The sequence below is a fragment of the Phyllosticta citribraziliensis genome (genome assembly GCF_038025025.1).
Source record: "Phyllosticta citribraziliensis strain CPC 17464 chromosome Unknown J3D65scaffold_1, whole genome shotgun sequence".
NCBI lineage: Eukaryota > Fungi > Ascomycota > Dothideomycetes > Botryosphaeriales > Phyllostictaceae > Phyllosticta > Phyllosticta citribraziliensis.
The window spans coordinates 2228605-2246849 of NW_027117338.1; the positions used below are offsets into that span (position 1 = coordinate 2228605).

At 55.7% G+C, this 18245-nt stretch overlaps 6 protein-coding genes across 6 annotated transcripts; 2 read left to right on the forward strand and 4 right to left on the reverse strand.

The window, feature by feature from the left end:
- Positions 1–1474: 1474 nt before the first annotated feature.
- Positions 1475–5269, reverse strand: J3D65DRAFT_36361 (uncharacterized protein). Its single transcript, XM_066795662.1, has 3 exons — positions 3556–5269; positions 3207–3501; positions 1475–3117 (listed from the first exon to the last, which is right to left on the reverse strand). Exons 1-3 carry the CDS (start codon positions 5125–5127, stop codon positions 1511–1513), a joined length of 3474 nt encoding a protein of 1157 aa, XP_066660024.1. The 5' UTR covers positions 5128–5269; the 3' UTR covers positions 1475–1510.
- Positions 5270–8989: 3720 nt separating this feature from the next.
- On the reverse strand, positions 8990–10420 carry J3D65DRAFT_599409 (uncharacterized protein; the record flags this gene model as incomplete). The annotated part of the gene is made up of 1 exon (XM_066797896.1): positions 8990–10420. The coding sequence occupies one exon, from the start codon at positions 10418–10420 to the stop codon at positions 8990–8992; it is 1431 nt and encodes a 476-aa protein (XP_066660025.1).
- A 289-nt stretch (positions 10421–10709) lies between these two features.
- On the reverse strand, positions 10710–12541 carry J3D65DRAFT_545896 (glutamyl-tRNA synthetase; the record flags this gene model as incomplete). Its single annotated transcript, XM_066796790.1, has 4 exons — positions 10710–11339; positions 11392–12092; positions 12138–12210; positions 12260–12541. 4 exons carry the CDS (start codon positions 12539–12541, stop codon positions 10710–10712), a joined length of 1686 nt encoding a protein of 561 aa, XP_066660026.1.
- Positions 12542–12678: 137 nt separating this feature from the next.
- Positions 12679–13659, forward strand: J3D65DRAFT_610761 (autophagy-related protein 16). The gene is made up of 2 exons (XM_066798836.1): positions 12679–12915; positions 12966–13659. The coding sequence occupies exons 1-2, from the start codon at positions 12822–12824 to the stop codon at positions 13520–13522; spliced, it is 651 nt and encodes a 216-aa protein (XP_066660027.1). The 5' UTR covers positions 12679–12821; the 3' UTR covers positions 13523–13659.
- On the reverse strand, positions 13638–15890 carry J3D65DRAFT_610762 (uncharacterized protein). Its single transcript, XM_066798837.1, has 5 exons — positions 15504–15890; positions 15407–15436; positions 15292–15350; positions 14747–15197; positions 13638–14697 (listed from the first exon to the last, which is right to left on the reverse strand). Coding segments are annotated over exons 1-5 (1284 nt in total). The 5' UTR covers positions 15505–15890; the 3' UTR covers positions 13638–13954.
- J3D65DRAFT_36546 (mitochondrial 54S ribosomal protein uL4m) lies at positions 15842–17046 on the forward strand. Its single transcript, XM_066795680.1, has 2 exons — positions 15842–16149; positions 16218–17046. The coding sequence occupies exons 1-2, from the start codon at positions 16066–16068 to the stop codon at positions 17007–17009; spliced, it is 876 nt and encodes a 291-aa protein (XP_066660029.1). The 5' UTR covers positions 15842–16065; the 3' UTR covers positions 17010–17046.
- The last annotated feature ends 1199 nt before the right edge of the window (positions 17047–18245 follow it).

Here is an 18245-nt window from a genome sequence, read left to right on the forward strand (position 1 = left end):
GGCCCAGCCAGTCATGGTGGCTCGAATGATCGATGATCTAATTGTCTGAGAGAGGAGATGAGATGAACGAGGAGCGTGCATGGATGAACGGATGTACAGGCAGACGTCCGGATAGATACATGGAGAAAGACACAGACAAGTCACAGCGCAGAAGGAAAGTATGAGGGATACGAGAGGGCGCGAATGCAAAGAATGGCCATGGATAGATAAATCAGATGGAGATATCAATGTGGCAAAGGAACGAGGCAACGACGAGACTGGATGACATTACATGTAAACGAAAAAGCGACAGCGACGTACAAAGAAGTAGCTTAGATGGACACAAGATATGTATATGACAAAGACATGTCTGAGAAGTAAAGATGCGTGACAGGGACGACTGAGAGAAAGAGGAGGATACTTGATAGAAGAGCGCGACAGGGGGAAAAATTTCAAACGCGCGTCCATTTCCGTAGTCTCCACACATTAAAGGAGCCTCTACCCCAGTCGGCTCCAGCAAGCCGGCCAAACCCCCCCCACGGGGCGAGCGCAAGGCTGTGCCCGTTCCCGCAACAAAATCTTACACTGTGGCTTCCCTCAACTACCGGGATAAGAGGCGTCGTGGCGGCGGGTCGCGTGCGCACACACGATAGTGGCGTGCGTACGGACTAGCCTTGCCATCTTCTACTACTACAGTCCGTCCAGTAGGAGAGACAAGAGAGAAAGAGAAAGGAGGAACACGAGAAAGGAGAAATAGAAGGTATCAAAGAGTAAGGTTTTGGATGATGAGGAGTCAATCAGTAGTAGTAGTCAATCAAGAGGCAAAGAAGAAAACATCTGAATGACCCGGGAGTATTATCTCAACTGCTGCTGCTGCTGCTGCTGCTAAGGGAAAAAAAGAAAAGCGGTGGGTTGGTGAAGAGGAAAAAGAGAGGACCTAATTGCAAAGAAAAAGACCAAGTAAAAAAGACTCTCTGAAGACTTTCTGAAGAAAGGTAAAAAGAAAGGGGGGGCTGTATAGTAACATGGAAACGGAAAAAGACAACAAGGGGGAGAAAAAAATGCCAGGCCCGAAATCATTCCCAACAACGCCGCCGGATATGCAGCCCGACGAAAGGTAAGTCTTTGTCAACGTCCACTTTGTAGAGTGGTGCAAGCGAGAAACCCCCAAGCAGGACGGCGGATTGGTGAACATGTTCAAAAGGGGGAAGGAAAGAGGGGGAACGAGTTCAAGGATGGAACCAGGGGAGAGAGACGGCGAGAAGAAGAGGAAAACAAAACACAGGAGACTTCGCCGTGTTGCTCAGCCCGTTCCCATTCCAAACCCACGGTGCGTCATCGACATTGATGTCAACAGGCATCAACAAAGCATCGATGATTGCGACCACCAGCTCGACCGATCGTCCAATCGCCGGCTCTCGCCCCGACAAGGGCCGCGCCAAGGACTGTCATCGAAATAGAGCGCAAAACGCGCAAAGACCCTGTCTGTCGGCGCCCAATCTAAGATCTTGTTCTCACGGTTATCAACCAATCAACCGCCGCGAGCCTTTCCGCGTCGGCGGAATAGATCCATGACCCTGCGGGCGGCTCCAGAGCTACCCGCGTACCGCTGCTGATCTTCGTATGCGTCAGCGAACCGGCGATTCTTCTGCAGCACCCGTGCACGACCCTGACTCGGTTCCGAGCCGAGCTGTTCGTTGCTGTCGAAACCGGGTGGGTATTGCGGCCGGTGCGGCAGCTGCTGTGCCTGCTGCCTCTGTTCAAGCTCGTTCCTGTTGTAATGACCACCTTGCTGCGACTGAAGCCCCTCTTCGCCATGGTTGGGGTATGAAGTTGGTGCGGGATAGCGAGGTTGTTGTGTCGGGGCCGAGGCTTGCAATCCTGAGAAAAGACCGCTTCGGCGCTTGTCTCGGGTGCTCGTCGTCCGCTGACGCTCGAGCTCGTCGTTGTAGGCGGTTGGAAGTGTGCTTTGGGTGGTACTAGGACTTGGAGAGGGGCTGTCGCGACCATAGCTCATTTGGGTCCTTGAAGGTGCCCGCGGGCGGGCAGGCGGCTGGTACGAGCGGCGATCCCCGGCGCCAGGCTCCTTGTTACTGGCGAAACTCTTCATGGAAAACGCTGCAGGAAGCAACGAGAAACGACGGGAAGATCTGTCCCGCGGCGGCGCATTTTCGCTCGTTTTGCGATTGAAGCTGAAAGACGTACGCCGCGAAGACTCGGCCGACCGTCTGTTGCCGCCGCTTCCTTCGCTGGGAATAGAGCTTGTCATGCTGACTGGAGGATAAGACTTTTGTTTTTGACCGCTGGGCTCGGCCGGCTTCCCGCTGCTGAAAATTCCAGAGGCCCTGAAAATCTTCTCGCCAAACCCGCTGACAGTGTTGGAGCGTCTGTGGGAAACGCGATTCGATTGCGTAGAGCCTTCGGTCTTGACCGGCTGGTAAGTCGAAGAGGGATCTATCTGCATTGACGTCCTCGCGCCAGCATCTTGCTGTGCTGGGTCTTGGGGCATTGGCGCAGAAATGACATATTGCTTTCCCTTGGGTTGCGAGAATCGTCCCTGCGCATTGGTCGCCGCCACGGTTGCAGCGACAGGTTGACCGTACGAATTACCACGCGAGGGGAGTCGAGACGAGCCACTCATGGTCCCACCAGTCGACGGGCGCGCAGATGAAGTGATGGGTTGGTTGGAAAAAGGCACATCTGATACGGCTCGTTGGTTTTCCCGGGTTGGGCGTGTCGGAGGCACGCCAGCCGCAGAGACTGCCCCCGTCGACATGCGGTTTGGATTGGCGCTCGCAGATGTGTATCCATCCGTTGCAGGCACTTCGACAGGGCCTTGATTCTCGACGCGCAGACGCGTCCGCGAAGCGCCGCCTTGCGACGCGGCACCAGAAGAGGACCCAATGGGTGGAGAGGCCTCTCCTCGTTGTGTCTGTGTGTGGGGAGCGACATATTCGACCTGTACCGTTCTGCGTTTGGCATCGCGGTCCCGTTTCGCCTGAGAGCCGGTATCCGCCTGATCAATGTGGCCGTGTTTCTGGTGCAAGCCGCCGACACCGGCAATTGAGACATGTGTTGGCTTGCTAGCTTCCCTGACCGAGGCGCTACGTGCCAGCTGCGGAACTTCGTAGGGATCTTCTGTGATTGGTTAGTCGCGTTGATCACAACACCAACGTGACGTAGATTTGACACGAAGGGGTCGCGCAGGAACTGCATGAACCACTTACCTGCAGGTACCGTTGTATTCGCAATGTCGCTCGAGGTGGTCGTGCTACTCGTAATGAATCCAACGACATGGGCATATTCGCTTAACCAGCTGTGTCTCGCTACCTCGAAGAGGTCGGCTCGCTTGCGAGGATCGGGCACAAGAATGCGTTTTAAAAGGTCGCGGGCGTGCGGGGTGACATATTCGGGAAAAGTAAGGGGGGTTGAAACAATGTACTTGTAGAGCAGGTTGATGTTGTCGCCCTCGGGGTTGGCTGGGTCGTCGTCGAAAGGCAGGTAGCCTGCCAACATGGCGTACTACACAACGTTGTTAGCAGCAGTGGTGAGACATTGGAGGGCAGTGGATCTTACCAAGATGACGCCGCAACTCCACACGTCCACCTTGCGGCCGGTGTAGAGCGAATCGCTGACAACGAGCTCCGGTGCAGCGTAACACGGGCTACCACAGCTGGTTTGCATCAAATCTCCGCGGCGATGTCCGCTGTCGCCAACCATGTCCAAGCCCATCTTTTTTACAAAGTCCTTGTTGCCCAGGTTGTATTCGATCTCGTCGCCCAAGTCGTCGTTGGGATCAAAGGTGTTGGCAAAGCCAAAGTCGGTAATGATGATGTTTTTGTTGCGGTCAAGCAGGAGATTCTCCAGCTTCAAGTCGCGGTGCACGATGCCCTTTTTGTGCAAGTAGCCTACGCCGGAAACCAGCTGTGCAAACAAGCGGCGGGCCGAGTTGTCCTTGAGGTACCGATGGTTCAGAATGTAGTCGAAGAGCTCGCCTCCAGAGGCGTATTCCAGGATGATGCCAATGTGGCGCTCCGTCTCCACCATTTCGTGCAATCGCACAATGTTTGGATGTTGCAGGCCGCGCAGAATCGAGATCTCGCGGTAAATCTTGGGCAGTCGACTTGGATTTGAGCCGAGGACCTCTCTTCTTATCAGCTTGATGGCGACCTGGACGCCACCGTCCTTTTTCCAGCCCATCTTGACCTTGCCAAACTCGCCCTCGCCAAGGGTTTGTCCCAAAATGTAGTCGCCAAACTTGGTCTCCCTCCTCGGCTTGTCTCGCGAATGGTCTTGCCGACTCTTCCCTCCGCCGCGTCCGCCATCGTCGACACCTTCGCTGCCGACGAGGCCAAGGCCGGTGATGGGCGTTATGTCGGATCCGCCAGCTTGCGGGCGCGTTTCGACCATGCGAGCTTGTTCGCGAGCAAAGTCCTCGCTGGGATCGGCAATGACGAGACGATTGATGACTGTGCTATCCTCCCTGGGCAGGTTGGATCCCATTGGCGTGCTCCCGACGGCCGTCGCTGAGCGACTGTGCGAGGGGCTGTTTTTGGAGGCGCCGGTGGGTTGGTATGTCGGTTCCTTGGACGACTGGTGGGAGCGGCGGCGATGCGCAGCGTTGGCTGCGGATTGGGCGGGATCGTCCCTCATGTGCTGCGGAGCGGCGCGAGACGAAGGTGGACGGCTTGAGGTCGTGTACGGGTCCTGAGGGGCGGCAGTAGCCTTGTGTGTGGAAGAGGTGCGAGGCGGAGGCACGGGACCGGCTTGAGGATTGTAAGCTGATGGTGTGGAAGCGGGCGACGCGTGGTTGGACGTAGGGCCTGGGTGTGCGCGAGGCGTGGTCGCATCGGAGGCGTTGGAGGTGGACGGCGAGTAATGGTGCGGTTGTTGCGGTGTGCACTCGCCATTCCCACTCGGTCGCCGCGAGGCTCTCCGCTGCTGGGAAGGCGAGCTGGTCTGGTGGGGGCCAGCGGCGGCGGCGGCGGCGGCGGCGGCGGACGACGAGGACGTCTGCTGCTGCTGCTGCTGTTGCTGCTGCTGCTGGTGGTGATAGTAATCGCGGGCGTGCGAGGAGGAGGATGGCTGCTGGTATTGGGTGCGACTGGAGATGGGCGGGCCAGACTGCTGCACGGCGGCCGAAGACATTGTTGTGCCCTCGCTGGCAGGCGCCTGTCGCTCCTGGGCGGCGATCAGGGTTCGGTCCAGAGCGGTGACGGGATCGGGGGGTTTGACGGCCAAGGTGGTTTGTTGATGGTGTGGTCGGGCGTGGGCGTGGGTCTGGGACTGGGACTGGGACGGGGACGGAGACGGGGACCTGGGCTGGGCTGGGAGCGGAGGGGAGGGGAGCTGTCAGGTCGGTCGGGCGGCGGCGGCGGACGACAGGACAGGAAGTACAGGCAGAGCAGCAGGTCGGTAGGTAGGGTAGAGGTTCACATGTGGAGTGGAGAGGAGGGAATTGCGGTGGTCGTCTGTGTGGTGCCCGTCGGGGTGATTGGGCGTACGGCGGGCTCCCCTGGGCGACGTTGGATTTGGAGGGTGCTAGGACTGCAGGGGGGGAGGGTGCAGCAGAGCAGAGCAGAGCAGAGCGCAGCGCAGCGCAGGTCCGGGTGGTTGTTCGCAATGCGGAGGGTGCAGCTAAGGCGCGTCGGCGTCGCAGGGCGGCAGCTAGTTCGGGGAACCTCAGTGACGGCGACAGCGACAGCGACGGCGACAGCGACGGCGACAGAGCGACAGAGAAATGTTGATGTTGTTGCTGTCTCAGTTAATCTGGGCGACGCGGGAGACGAGCAAGGGAACGGCGGCTTCTGGCTTCTCCTGAAATTGATGGCTGGCCACCAGCACACAAACGCATCAAGCAATCTCGCCCATCCATGGATCGCCCTGGCAGCCCGCCCATTGGCGATCGCGATACATGGCATGGCCCTTTTGTTTTTTTTTTTTCTTTTTTCTTTTTTCTTTTTTCCTTTTCCTGTTCTGTTCCCTTGTCCGCTCGTCTCGTCGTCGTCGTCCGCCGGTGTTTCATTGGCGCAAGAGCTGCCCAATTGTCCCTTTCTTACCTCCAGCTCGACAGGCACACGGCGCCCACGTGCCGACGCTGTTTCACTCTCGCTGCCCAGCTCGTACGCTCCTTCTCACCCTCTCGAGTCTCGGCCTCCTCGTCCTGTCCTGGGCTGTCCTCTCGACGGGTCGTCCCGAGCATGCTCCCTCCCTCTGCACCAATCGGCTCCTCCTCATCCGGCCACCGCCAAGACCCGACCATGCTCCAGCTTGGGTTCCGCTCACCACCTGCTCCCTCGTCGTCAATCGTCTCTACAATTCGCCGTTTACGTCTCACCCCTACCGGAACTGGCCAGCCCATGCCCACTCTAATGTAAGCCCTTCCAGACCCTCGGCGCACTATCTCATCCTAGTGCGCTTCTGCCGCTCCCCCTTCTTTCCCCCTGTTCCGGTTTCAACTCTTTGCTCGTCTCTCGTCCGCTTACTTTGAAACTCTCGACTCTGACTCTTCCAAAAATACCCTCAAGCTCGGCGCCTACCGCCACAGCTTCTGTCGCGACTCTTCAACACCCGTCCACCTCTGCCTGCAGCTTGAGCAATATCCGCCCAATGCTCCTGCGGCCTCAATCTGGATGACGGAGATTCAATCTGAGAATCCGCGGGCCCTCTTCTCGCTTCTTCGCGGCCCGCCCGTCTCGAACCGTCGTCTTGGACGTCATGCCTCGGCGCTCCCGCTTATATCCGTCACAATTGCGCCTCCTCTCCTGGTTTATCCTACTCCTCTCCGAGTACCAGGTTTCCTTCTTCATGGCACATGGATGGCCCCTCTTACTACCAAGGCCATGCGAGATGCGCCTGACCCTAGTGCAATGCCTCTTTGGTCAAGACCAAGAAACCAACACCACGCGACCATTCTGCAACGACAATCGCACGGCTCTTCGACAGCTCAAGAAGCAACATTCCATGAGGTGCAGTTTCCCGCGCGACATGTCCTGGACTGAAGAATCGGGAGATAATGGTCCATCACTGCGGCTGCGAGCAGCACAATCCACCCAGCAGTCCGCCTCCTCGACCAAATTCGGCAACTACCCCTTGACATGGGGACCTCTCCTTCAAAGCCCCAAGGGGTGACCCCGCGGTCCCTGACAGTAGTGACAACCTTATCAGCAGCCCTGCACCACCCAAGCCATCAGCAACCCCCACAAAGGCGCGTGTTATCGTGCCCAATGGCGCTCCCCATGCTCCTCCCCTAAGCGCGCCGTAGTATCAACACCGGACCAGCCTACGTGGTGTGCACTGCGCTAGCAGCCAGTCAGCCAACCGCCGTCAGCCAAAAGGTCAGGGGACCGCCGTCTTCCCACGACCATCCTCAGCAGCCAACGTCGACATGACCAACGGCGATTACCTAACGCGTGCTCGCGCGGAGCGAATCAGGCAACTGGATTGCCGCCGCTGGCCGTGAGCCTTCCCCGTTGCTCGCCCGATGCGGTAACGGGCTAGCTCTCGACACATCTGGCCCGCCCGCTTGCTCAACTCACGTGTGGCCTTTGACTTTTGGCTGCTTAACCCTATTTCAATATAACCCACACACCACGTCACTCGTCCTAGCCGTCACCACGCGTGCTGGACAAGCCCGGCCAAGAAGACTGACCGCTCCCCGTCCGAGTCCTCCGGCCTTTCCGGGGCACGAGAGTGGAATGAATTCCGCGCGCGCGGCTTTGGTCGCCTTCTCAGCGCGATATTCGCTTGGCCGTCTACAACGTCTGTAAAACGACGACACGTGGCATGGAGACGATGATCTTTTTTTTTTTTTTTTTTTCTTTTCTTCAGCTCAAGACGAGTCAGGGGGTCTTGTGTCCTTGACCACAAGCCTATACTGCTCAATGGTACCGTCGTCTCCGTCATGACGGGTCAGGGCTTGCCCTGCGTGACATTTCTCTACTTCTGCCCTTCGTGTGATTGTCAACCAGCAGGATTGAGTGGAGCCCCGGTTTCGACTCTCCACTGCCATTGCTGTCGTTGTTGTACTCCTACATGTGGCTTTGGTACATACAGTCAAGGTAATTCACGGTCGTAGGTGTATGCGCTCACTCCAATCTCAATCCCCAACGTCAACTTTGCTTTGGCAGAGATGTGGAGGTTGTCGAGTCTTACCGTCTGCACCTCTGCCTCTCCCCTTCATGCGTGTGGCAAAGGATTAGCACTTGAAGAGAGGACTAACACAACGGACCTGCCAAAATTGCTGATAAACGAAGCGGGTTAAGACGACGAAGCAAGTCTCTCATTCAGTGAGTGGTGTTGTACCAGAACAGGTGAGTCACCAGAACGATACTGGAGGTTTCTTTTAAACTTTTTTCGTAATTTTCTTTTCTATCATCTACGGAATGGACTGCAGAAATCAACGCATTCTATCAGCTCTGTTCAGACCATACCGCGCCCCGACAGCTAGCGGATGGAAGGACAGAGTGATAGAAAGGTGTAGAGGGAAAGCAGACGCGACTATTAGTATCAGCTCTGTTCAAACCATACCGCGCCCCGACAGCGAGGGAATGGAAGGACAGAGTGATAAACCATACGAGCGACAAGAATGAGCTTTTTCCACCCAACTCAACGCCACCCTCTCCATGGGGGTTTTTGGTAACGAAGGGGGAAGAAAAAATGAAACCAAGAAAGAACTTTTGCCTGAGACCCAGCGACGCCATAAAGTCCAGAGCCGACGGAGCAGAGTTGTTTCATTTCCTGAAAACCAAAACGAGATAAACGATTGAGGAACCAACGGAAAGACAGTCGACGGCAAACAGAGTCGGTTGTTGGGGGGGAATTTGGGGAAAAGTGATGTCCGTAAGGGTGGGGAGGAGATTTGCAAACGTGCATGCAGCCCAAAGAGTAGCCTAGAGCAGCCTATGCGGCTCCAGAAGGAATAATCCATGAAGTAACAATGGTTGCGAGAATGTCGGATTAAGCCAGTCGTCGGTAGTGACGGTTGGAGGTGGATGCTGCAGTGTTCCGTTCAGGGGCAACCAACAGGGCCGTCTGTCTCTATGGACTGCTGTATCGGAAGTTCTTCGTCTTCGGGCTCTTCCGCACCTCTAACTCGTTCCAGTGCCTGCATCGCGTGATCCGAATGCATCAGTCTGACAGGCGCCGACTGGGAACAGGGATCGCAGACAGCTCCTTCGGCAAGGAGTTGTCGCTGTGACTTTTTGGTGATGCCCAGGGCGGCAAGATTGGACGGCAGACCGAGATAGTTGAACAGGGCGCGCAGCATGTTGGCGATGTTGGTGGTGTTCTGCTTGAAGCCTCTGTGCTGGAAGAATTCTCTGCTCGTGCGCGGCTCCCACAGCGCCGCAGCCATGCCGCGGTACTGATCGGCCATCTTTTGGATTGCGCCCAGAGACGGTTGGCAGCGGATCTTAACCACGTTGAATTCGAGGACAGAAGGGAGTACCACGGCCGCCATGAGGCCAGGCTCGGTGACGAAAAGCCGATGCCCTGCGTTGCAGAAGGCGTGCGAGGCGCCCCAAGAGACTTGAGGTCGGGATGCCAGTGGAGCCATTGCTATGTTTGCGCCGCGCAGAGTAGCGTGTCGCGCCTCGACATGCTGAGGGGATCTTTTGGTAGCGAGCAGCCCGGCACATAGAAGTTTCAACGCGTCGGTGAGTTGGCGCACCACATGTGGGCTTGCGTTGATCGAGAGGATGCCTTCGACGGCGTGATTGATGGCCTCGGCTCCCTTCGTGTTCCAATCCCCGAGCGGTGTCGACATTGTCGCTTCTCCATCCAGAATGACGATCTTGGGATAATTGAGGGTTCGCACCAGCGTACAACATCTCCGCATTGCTTCATTGAATCCGAAGGCCCGTTGGGTAAAAGCGGCGCCGCCGCAAGTCGTGGGGATACAGAAAAAGTCCAACTGCGGTCGATGTGGCTCCTCTTCACGGTCGAGCAGCCGGCCCCTGCTATTCTCAATCTCCGTAGGTGTCGGTTGAAGCAAGATCTCCAAGAGCTTTTCCTCATCTGCGATGAGGCTGCTGTGAGCGTACAAGACTACCTTTGCCAGATCGATAATGAGGTCGCTTCCAACGGCAATCAAAGCGTCAGCGGCAAACTCACGCATTTGCCGGACGATGTGGATGACCTCGTGCCAGCCACCTGTGCCCATCGCATACCAGGTCGAATGCAGGAACGGGCCAAGGGCTTCGTGCACTTTTGTCACGACAGGAGGGATTTCGAGAGGTCCGGGCGCCATGGGAATTTCAGTCAGAATGAAGATTCTTTCTCGTCCGCGCCCCAGGAGAACATGGTGCACCAAAAGCTGGTCAAAGGGGAGGCCATCGGAGACAGTGGGCTGGCCTTGGACACGGAGGTGAGGAAAGGCCAGTCGCCTGGCTTCCTGCCTGTCGTTCTCGGCCAGACAGAGACCGATCATCTTTTCGGCCATCGAGGAAAGGTTGACGATTTCCTACCTTAGGTATGGTTGACGTATAATAGCTGGTGTCCGAGGACGAAGCCTGGATGTGGAGTTGCTTGGTTGTCGATATTTCCAATTCTTCAGCGACCATGGTTTAGAAGAAGAGAAGGAAGAAAGCAGTCAGGATGTGCGGGCGATGCTGCTTTTTGAACGCCCCTCCCTCGTTGGTACTGGTCTTGTGACTTCATCACTGCTTCGGTTCGCTCAACAACCTTAACCTTGGGCCGGTGAATCCAGGGCAACAGATTTCCTTATGGTACTATAAGGACAAATACGTGTTCATTCTCCTCGTGCAAACTTCATGGCCCAACACCAGCAGCGTGTCTTGGACTCCTGGGCCGTGCTTTCCTCCGGACAGCGCCTGCCTCAAGTGTTGCCAAGTCTCTTTCTTTGCCCCCTTTTCTGCTCTGCCTTTCTCCTCGTCGGGCAACCCCTTTGCGCGATATTCTGCGAGTGTCTCTGCAGACTCTTTGATCGCTTGTTGCAGTGACTCTTTTGTCCAGCCATCCGGTTGAATTTGCAAAAACGTCTTTTGCCACGCAATCTTGACCGCTTCCAATTTTTCCGGTGCTACCTTGGCCGACGAGCAGTCAATGGCAGCGTCCGAGAAAAAGTAGTCATGCTCCTCAATGAAGCCTTCCGTTTTGGTAAAGTTTTTGTTGTCGATTCGGAGCACATCAGAGACACGTGCGCGTAGACCTCCGTCAGAGAGCAAGTTTTCGTCGACTTGGATCTTTTGGTTCTCTTCGATCAGAGTCACGAGTTCGTCCACCACTTTTTCAAAGTAGGGATCACCAGGAACCAGGTGCTTTTGTTGGTGATGGTTTTGCAGGTAGCTCAGTTTTGCTTCCGTAACCACTACGCTGCCAGTGGTGAATTTCAAAGTAAACTGCGCACGTCAGCAGACACCCTCAAATGAGGAGTTCCAAGGAGTGACAAACGTTCTTGACGAGCTCTTCCATAGACATGACATCGCTCCTGTTTCTGTGTGACCACCCTAGCAAAGCGACAAAGTTGTTGACCGCTTCAGGAAGATATCTTCTATATGAAGAGACATCGATATCCATGTTGCGCTTGCTCAGCTTGTTGCCATTGACGTCCACCAAAAGTCCCACGTGAGCGAAGTTTGGTGGCTGCCACCCAAAAGCCTGGTACATGGCAAGATGCTTCGGCGTCGATGGCAGCCACTCGGTACCTCGAATGACATGAGTTATCTTCATGTGGTGATCATCGACCACATTGGCGAGGTGATAGGTCGGAAGGCCATCCGACTTGAGCAAAATGGGGTCATCATACGCGTCGTCCTTGGGGTTCGTTGCTGGCTTCAGGCCTTTCCCAACATATCCGTACACCAGGTCAAAAAAGGGAGGATAGATGTCCGGGACTCGCAGGCGAACCACATGCTTCTCTCCTTGGCTCGCTCTGTCATCGGACTCTTCTTTCGGCACATTTGCACATGTTCGATCGTAGTCTGTTGGTAAGCCAAGTTTGGCTCGGTGCTCGGCCAACTCGGCCAATCTCTGTGGCGTGCAGAAGCAGCGGTAGGCATGTCCAGAGTCGAGAAGCTTATCCGCATGCTGTCGGTAAAGTGGTGTCCTTTGAGATTGCTTGTAGGGGCCATATGGGCCACCGACCTCAGGACCTGGACTGTGAGCATTTCGCATTCCGAGTTGTGCGATCTACTTACCCTCGTCCCATTCTAAGCCAGCCCATCTCAGGTCATCAAACAGTCTCTGCTCAGCATCTGGAACCGTTCTTCTCTTCGTCCGTCAGCCAGTGGCTTGTTATTTGCAAACAGCGAGGAAATACCTGGTCAGTGTCTTCTATGCGCAGCAGAAATTGACCGCCAGTTCGTTTTGCTATGAGGTAGTTGAACAAAGCAGTCCTCAATGATCCGAGGTGCAAGTAGCCAGTGGGCGAAGGAGCGAAACGCGTTCTTGCGGGGCGATTTGGAACTTCTATTTTCCTTGGAGGCTTTTGAGGTCGTTGCGTAGAGGTGCTGCGTGCTCGTCTGACTTCAAGGCGCCATCCTGCAGACACACATGGTTTACAAATGAACGGTGCTTTCCGTAAGATCAGCGTGCGCAGCATTGTGCTCTCTGTTTCCGCTGAAAATATGGTCAAACAATGTAGACCTCGAGTCGTGTCGAATTTCCAGGCGCTGGCCGCTCGGCAAAATCCCGGTTGCGGTCAAGTGCCGTGCGTCACTCGACCCGACGCGACCCAGAAAGGCATCAACACCATTCACTCCCGTATGCGTCTCTCTAAACCTAACATCCTCAATCATCTGCAGCCTCGTGTCGTGTGTCTCCCTCTTCATGTTTATCCAGAGCACACGCCCGCGCCGTCAGCTCAATCCCCATAATCCACCATGACAAGCACTCACAGCTGGCTCTCCGACTACACCTCCGCGCTGACAGCGCGCGACCGGCGCGAGAAGAGCCAGGAAGCCTACATACTTGCCTGTCCGTTCTCTTCCACTTCTGTCACGTTTACAGGCGTTGACATTTTCTAGATACCAAAATCGCCGACCGAACAGCCAGGCTTGAAGCAGAGCGTCTCAAGAGCCCCCCTCCCTCCACCTCCGCCCAATCCAGCGCTACACCATCCAACAAACCTCACAAGCCCAGCCCTTCACGATTCGGCCGCTCCAGTCCCGCCAGCGCCGCTACCGAAGATGCTTCGCCGACCGACGCTGTAGCTCGGCTACGCGCTGACCTCGCTACGACCCAGACGTCGCGGGCGCAGCTGCAGACGCAAGTGTCGACGTTGACGACGGAGCTGGCGAGCGTGCGCGGCAAGTACACGCAAAATACGAAGCGCGTCGAGGAGCTGCAGCGCGAGAAGGCGGTGCTGGAGCGCAAGCTACGGGACCGCGAGGGCGAGCTGCGGGGCAAGAACCGGCTGGTTCAGGAGGTGCAGGATGAGCTGGTCAGCTTGAATCTGCAGTTCAACATGGCGGAGCAAAAGGCAGACGAGCTGGGCAGGGAGAATCAGGAGTTGGTCGAGCGGTGGGTCAAATACAAGGAGAAAGAGGCAGAGAGGATGAATGACTTGAGCAAATGGGAATGAGGTCTAGCCGCCCAACTAGAGTGATGTGCAGCTTTTGGGGTGTGTGCTCTTCAACTGACATTGCAAAGACATTCGAGTGCTCATTCAAAGGCTCGGTAATGCATCATGAGAAGGAGCCCATTAATCTAAGCATTGACTTTTGATCTATGTGGGAAATGTGCAGGTCCATGCACCTGATCTTGGTATACACAAGGCGAGTGCACAAACGCCTCAATGTGAATGAGAGGAGTGTCTCATGATGCCTTCCTCGTCGCCGCCGAACCACGCAAACCCTCTGTCCAAACCAAACCGACCCATAACAATGAGTGGTCTAGCCTCTAGCCACTGTAGCCTCCAACGCCGTCCCATGCAAGAGGATGCTACTCTTCATCGCCAGATTTCGCATCCCTTTTCCCCTGTGACTCCTCTTCTCCCCAAGCAAATCTTCACAAATTACTGCGTTTGGCACTGGACACCCTCGGGCATCTCGTCGTCATCGTCTTCCCAAGCACCTTCACCCCTAGGATCGTCCGAGTGGGCGCCGAATTCCTCGATGTCAGCGTCAAACTCAACGTCGACCTCTTCGACCTCATTCGCTTGAATCTCTGGCTTGGGTCCTGGGAGCACATTGCGGATACCCTGGACGACAGTCTCATCCCTGATCCAGCCATCCTCGGGAAACTCGATGTCGACAGTGAGGAACAAGTCGCCCCTGTCGTCGGTCCTCTTGATCGGCATACCCTCTCCAGGGACCTTGAGCACTTGGCCAGGGCGCAGGACCTTGCCGCGAGGCTGCTTGACGTTCAACGAAATACCACGGCCGTCGAGATGGGTCAGAACGACGCGGTTGAAACCAGTCAGCGCCTCTGCCAGGGTGATGTGAAGCTCGGCTTGAAGATCGGCGCCCGCGCGACGGAATACTGGGTGGTCCTTTTCGACGATTTCGAAAATGATGTCGCCGGGCTCCTGGTCTGGCGATTGGTCGGCTTCGCCCGCGAGGACAATCTTCTCGCCTTCGCGTGCGCCGCGAGGGACGTAGAGTTCGAGAATCTTCCTCTTTTCGACAACGCGCTTGCCCTTGCACTTTTTGCACTTTTCCTTGTCTTTGTAGACCTTTCCGAAACCGTCACAGTTGCCGCAGGTGGTGACACTTGGGATGAGGAGTCCGCCGCCCATGTGAACCGTTTGCTTCTGACCTAGAAGACAATGAGCGCCAGCCAGGAATCTGGAAGAACCGGTACAAACCTTTACCGCCGCAGATGCTGCAGTCGTGCGGCTTGCACTTGTCCTTTCCTCCGCTTCCATTGCAAGTCTCGCAAATCACGTTTTTCGTGCTCGCGAACCGCGTGGTCTTGCCCTTGTACAGCTCCTCGAGCGTAACCTCGTACTCTTGTTCCTCATTTTTGCCTTTTCTGGGGCGCTTCGGCGGTCCTCCCATGCCTCCCATGCCGGGCATGCCGCCCATTCCGCCCATACCTCCGCCAAACATTTGTGCCAAAATGTCGTCCAAGTCAGGTCCGGCGCCTCCACCGGCACCTGAGCTGGGGTCGAAGGCGGCCATGCCGTGTGTGTCGTATAAATGGCGCTTTTCATCATCGTAGAGGATTTCATATGCCTGAGAAACGGCTTTGAAGCGAATTTCGGCTTCTTCACGCTCGGATTCGGGGACTTTGTCGGGGTGGGAGGAGAGAGCAGCCTAAGTCGGGAAAGCGTCAGAAGGGCATTTTGGGATGGCGCTTTCAAAAGATTTTTATGATCTGGAGCGAAGGCGCAATTGTGATGCTTCGTACCTTGTGATAGGCTTTCTTGACCTCTGCCGGGGAGGCTTCTTGCGAGATACCAAGGACCTCTTTGAATGTTAGCGATCCACCTTGGCGCGTAGTAAAGGTTTTGCTGTGAAATTACCGTAGAGGTCGATGTCGCCAGAGTCGCTCACTGCGCAAGGTTAGCTCATGCATCAGGTAGCTGCGCACAGCGTGCGCAGAAAGGCATTCAATCTCACTTTTTTGTGGCGGGGATCTGGAGAAAATTGAGGTGTGTTGACGTCAAGGCAGCGCGGGCGGATTGTAGAAGGGAGCGGCGGGGCAGGGAACGCGACGGCAGGTCGGAAGGGTAGGCGAGAGCTTGTTTGGTATGTACAGATGTCGGAGAAAGAAATCAACAGTGTTTATGGAAAAGGCTCAAGCGCGTTATCGATTTGCAACTGAGCCGGACGGCATCTGAATGATGCAGCTTCCGGCACCATTTCTCCGACCACCGAGGAGTCATGCTGGCTGCTTACCTTGCCGTGCCTAGCTTCCATGCAGAACCATGCTCCTTTTTCCCTGGGCGATGACAGACTATCTAGGGACCTCTTCCACGCGGTGCTCATGACAGGAGAAGATCATCGTGGCTCCAGTGAATCTATAAAGACATGAGAGAAAATGGTTGGCCAAAATAGGCAGTTCCTAAATGGAAGACGGGCGTTTTGCAGCCGAACTTCAGCCGGTTTCCTACGACCAAACCACCAAACTTACGACCACGCGCTCAACATCCGCCCACCCTCCAGGTCACGCTAAGCAGCCATGGCAAGCAAAAGAGCAGCAGGCTCTGTAATGGGTTTGGCGGGCTCCACAACCCGCAATGGCCTGTCCCACTTCCCCGTCACTGTGAGTTGGAGACCACCCCACAACCTCGAGACTTTCCGCAACAGCACCAGCTAATCGCCAATCCGCAGTCCACACCCTCGATAACACGATCAATTGCCACCGAGACTACGCTGTCAGACGTTCCTCTCGCCAATCCCAACCTCATTACCCTCCCGATTCCCGCGCATCTGCGCGCGCCCAATGCCTACGTCACCCTCTACCGCTTCCCGACCATGGAGCCCAAGCAATTCATGGCCTACCCGTCCTCGCACCTGCTCGTTCCTCTGCGCAAGGACATTCTGCACCGAGCCATCGTCTACGAGGGCGACAAGACGCGGCAAGGTACGGCCAACACCAAGTGGCGCGACGAGATCAACGGCAGCGGAAGGAAACTGCGCCCGCAAAAAGGCACCGGCTCCGCGCGTCTGGGCGACCGTGGCAGCCCTATGCTCAAGGGCGGTGGTGTCGCCTTTGGTCCCAAGCCGCGCGACTTTGCGACGGGACTGAACAGGAAGGTTTACGACTTGGCCTGGCGCATGGCCTTGTCGTATCGCTACCGCCGCGGCGAGCTGATTGTCGTCGAGGACAATGCCGAGCTGAGCAGCAACAACCCAAACTTTGTGCGCGAGGTATTTGGGCAGAACAAGTGGGGCAATGCCGATGGCAGGAGTATGGTCGTCACGACCAAGAGGCGGCCGAGGCTCTTTGACGCCCTGGGTGTGGCAGGCGAGACGGGTCGCGCTAAGCTTTGGGACGACGTTGATGTCAAGAACGTGCTGAGTCTGGGCAGGTTAATCTTTGAGAAGAGCGCGTTGGACAAGATACTGGAGGAGCACCAGTCGGATATCCGTCCGCCGGGGTCAAGGCCCTCCGCGGCATAGAACGGGGGAGCAGTGAGCATGGCGACATGAGCAGAGATTCGGCTTCAAGGGAGCAAAGCATCGCATTCCCATCTCAAGGCGGGGAAAGGACGCGTGGTGAGATTCTGTAGCAAAATTTCTTCCAATCCAAGTTGAGGGCTTCATTCATCCCCCAAAGAGTCACGATACTCCCCTGAATCCTTGCAGCTAGCACCTGGTGTCTGTGAAAGAGAAGTGGCCCTGGATTGTTTCGGCAGATCATCGCAAAGGAGAGGCTGACGAACTCATTGCAGCGTGCGTCACTGGTTCTTCATTGTCAACACTCCCGCAGCAAAATTGTTACTCTTGCAAACGGATTTCCTCCATAAGAGGCTGAAGTCTAACTGTATAGCTCACTTCGCAAGGGACTAAGAGCTGGACGGAGTCGTGGCGAGATGTCTGGCTATTGGAGTTGCAGACGCCATCGGGGTAGGTAGTTGATCCTTTTGCACGAGCACAGAAGTCACCAGCGGTTTGCAATTGAGATGGTTCAAAGTTGTTTTTTGAAGTCTACTTGCTAAGGAAATCTTCTAGGATATTCGTGCCTTTAGTCCGTGCCGTCGTCGACTCTTCCTGCAGATGAGAGCGGTTGGTGAGATAAACTGACGCTCGTTCATGTCCCCTTTCTTTCCTGCGACTCTGACCGGTAATGTAGTCATGATATCGTAGGTGGAAGATGGGAGGCTACTTTCCTCCGAGGCCAGAGCACATCGATCGTTTCAAGAAAACAATCCTCAGGGGTAATCGAGGCCGAGGATGATGCTTGGTGAAATCGTCATTTGGGAAGCTCAGAGGGTGCTCTTCTAAATGTTGCTTTCGTTGGAAAACCACATACTGATTTGGCTCAATCAGATATTCGGCGATTTTGATGATGAGTTCGTTGGGAAGTGCAGACGCCATGTCTCCGAAATCCGCTAACTCGATGAAAACGATGTGGCTGAACTGAGCACCCTGTCAGCTATAAAAGAGGCGGATGGCAAGAAACTGAACGAACAGTCTGCGCCATGCAATCACTTGGGCTATCTAAGACAGATTGAGAAACACTGGCGGGGAAACAAACAGAAGCATCTACATTTGCTTGGACAGTAGCAACGAGCGGCCATGACAGTCAGGAAGATTCGATCGTACCGGTGTATCTCCTTCTTCCACTGCATGGTCTTTGTTCAGAACTTGTCGGCTTTGATAGGCCACTCGGCGCACGCATGAGACACGGACAGA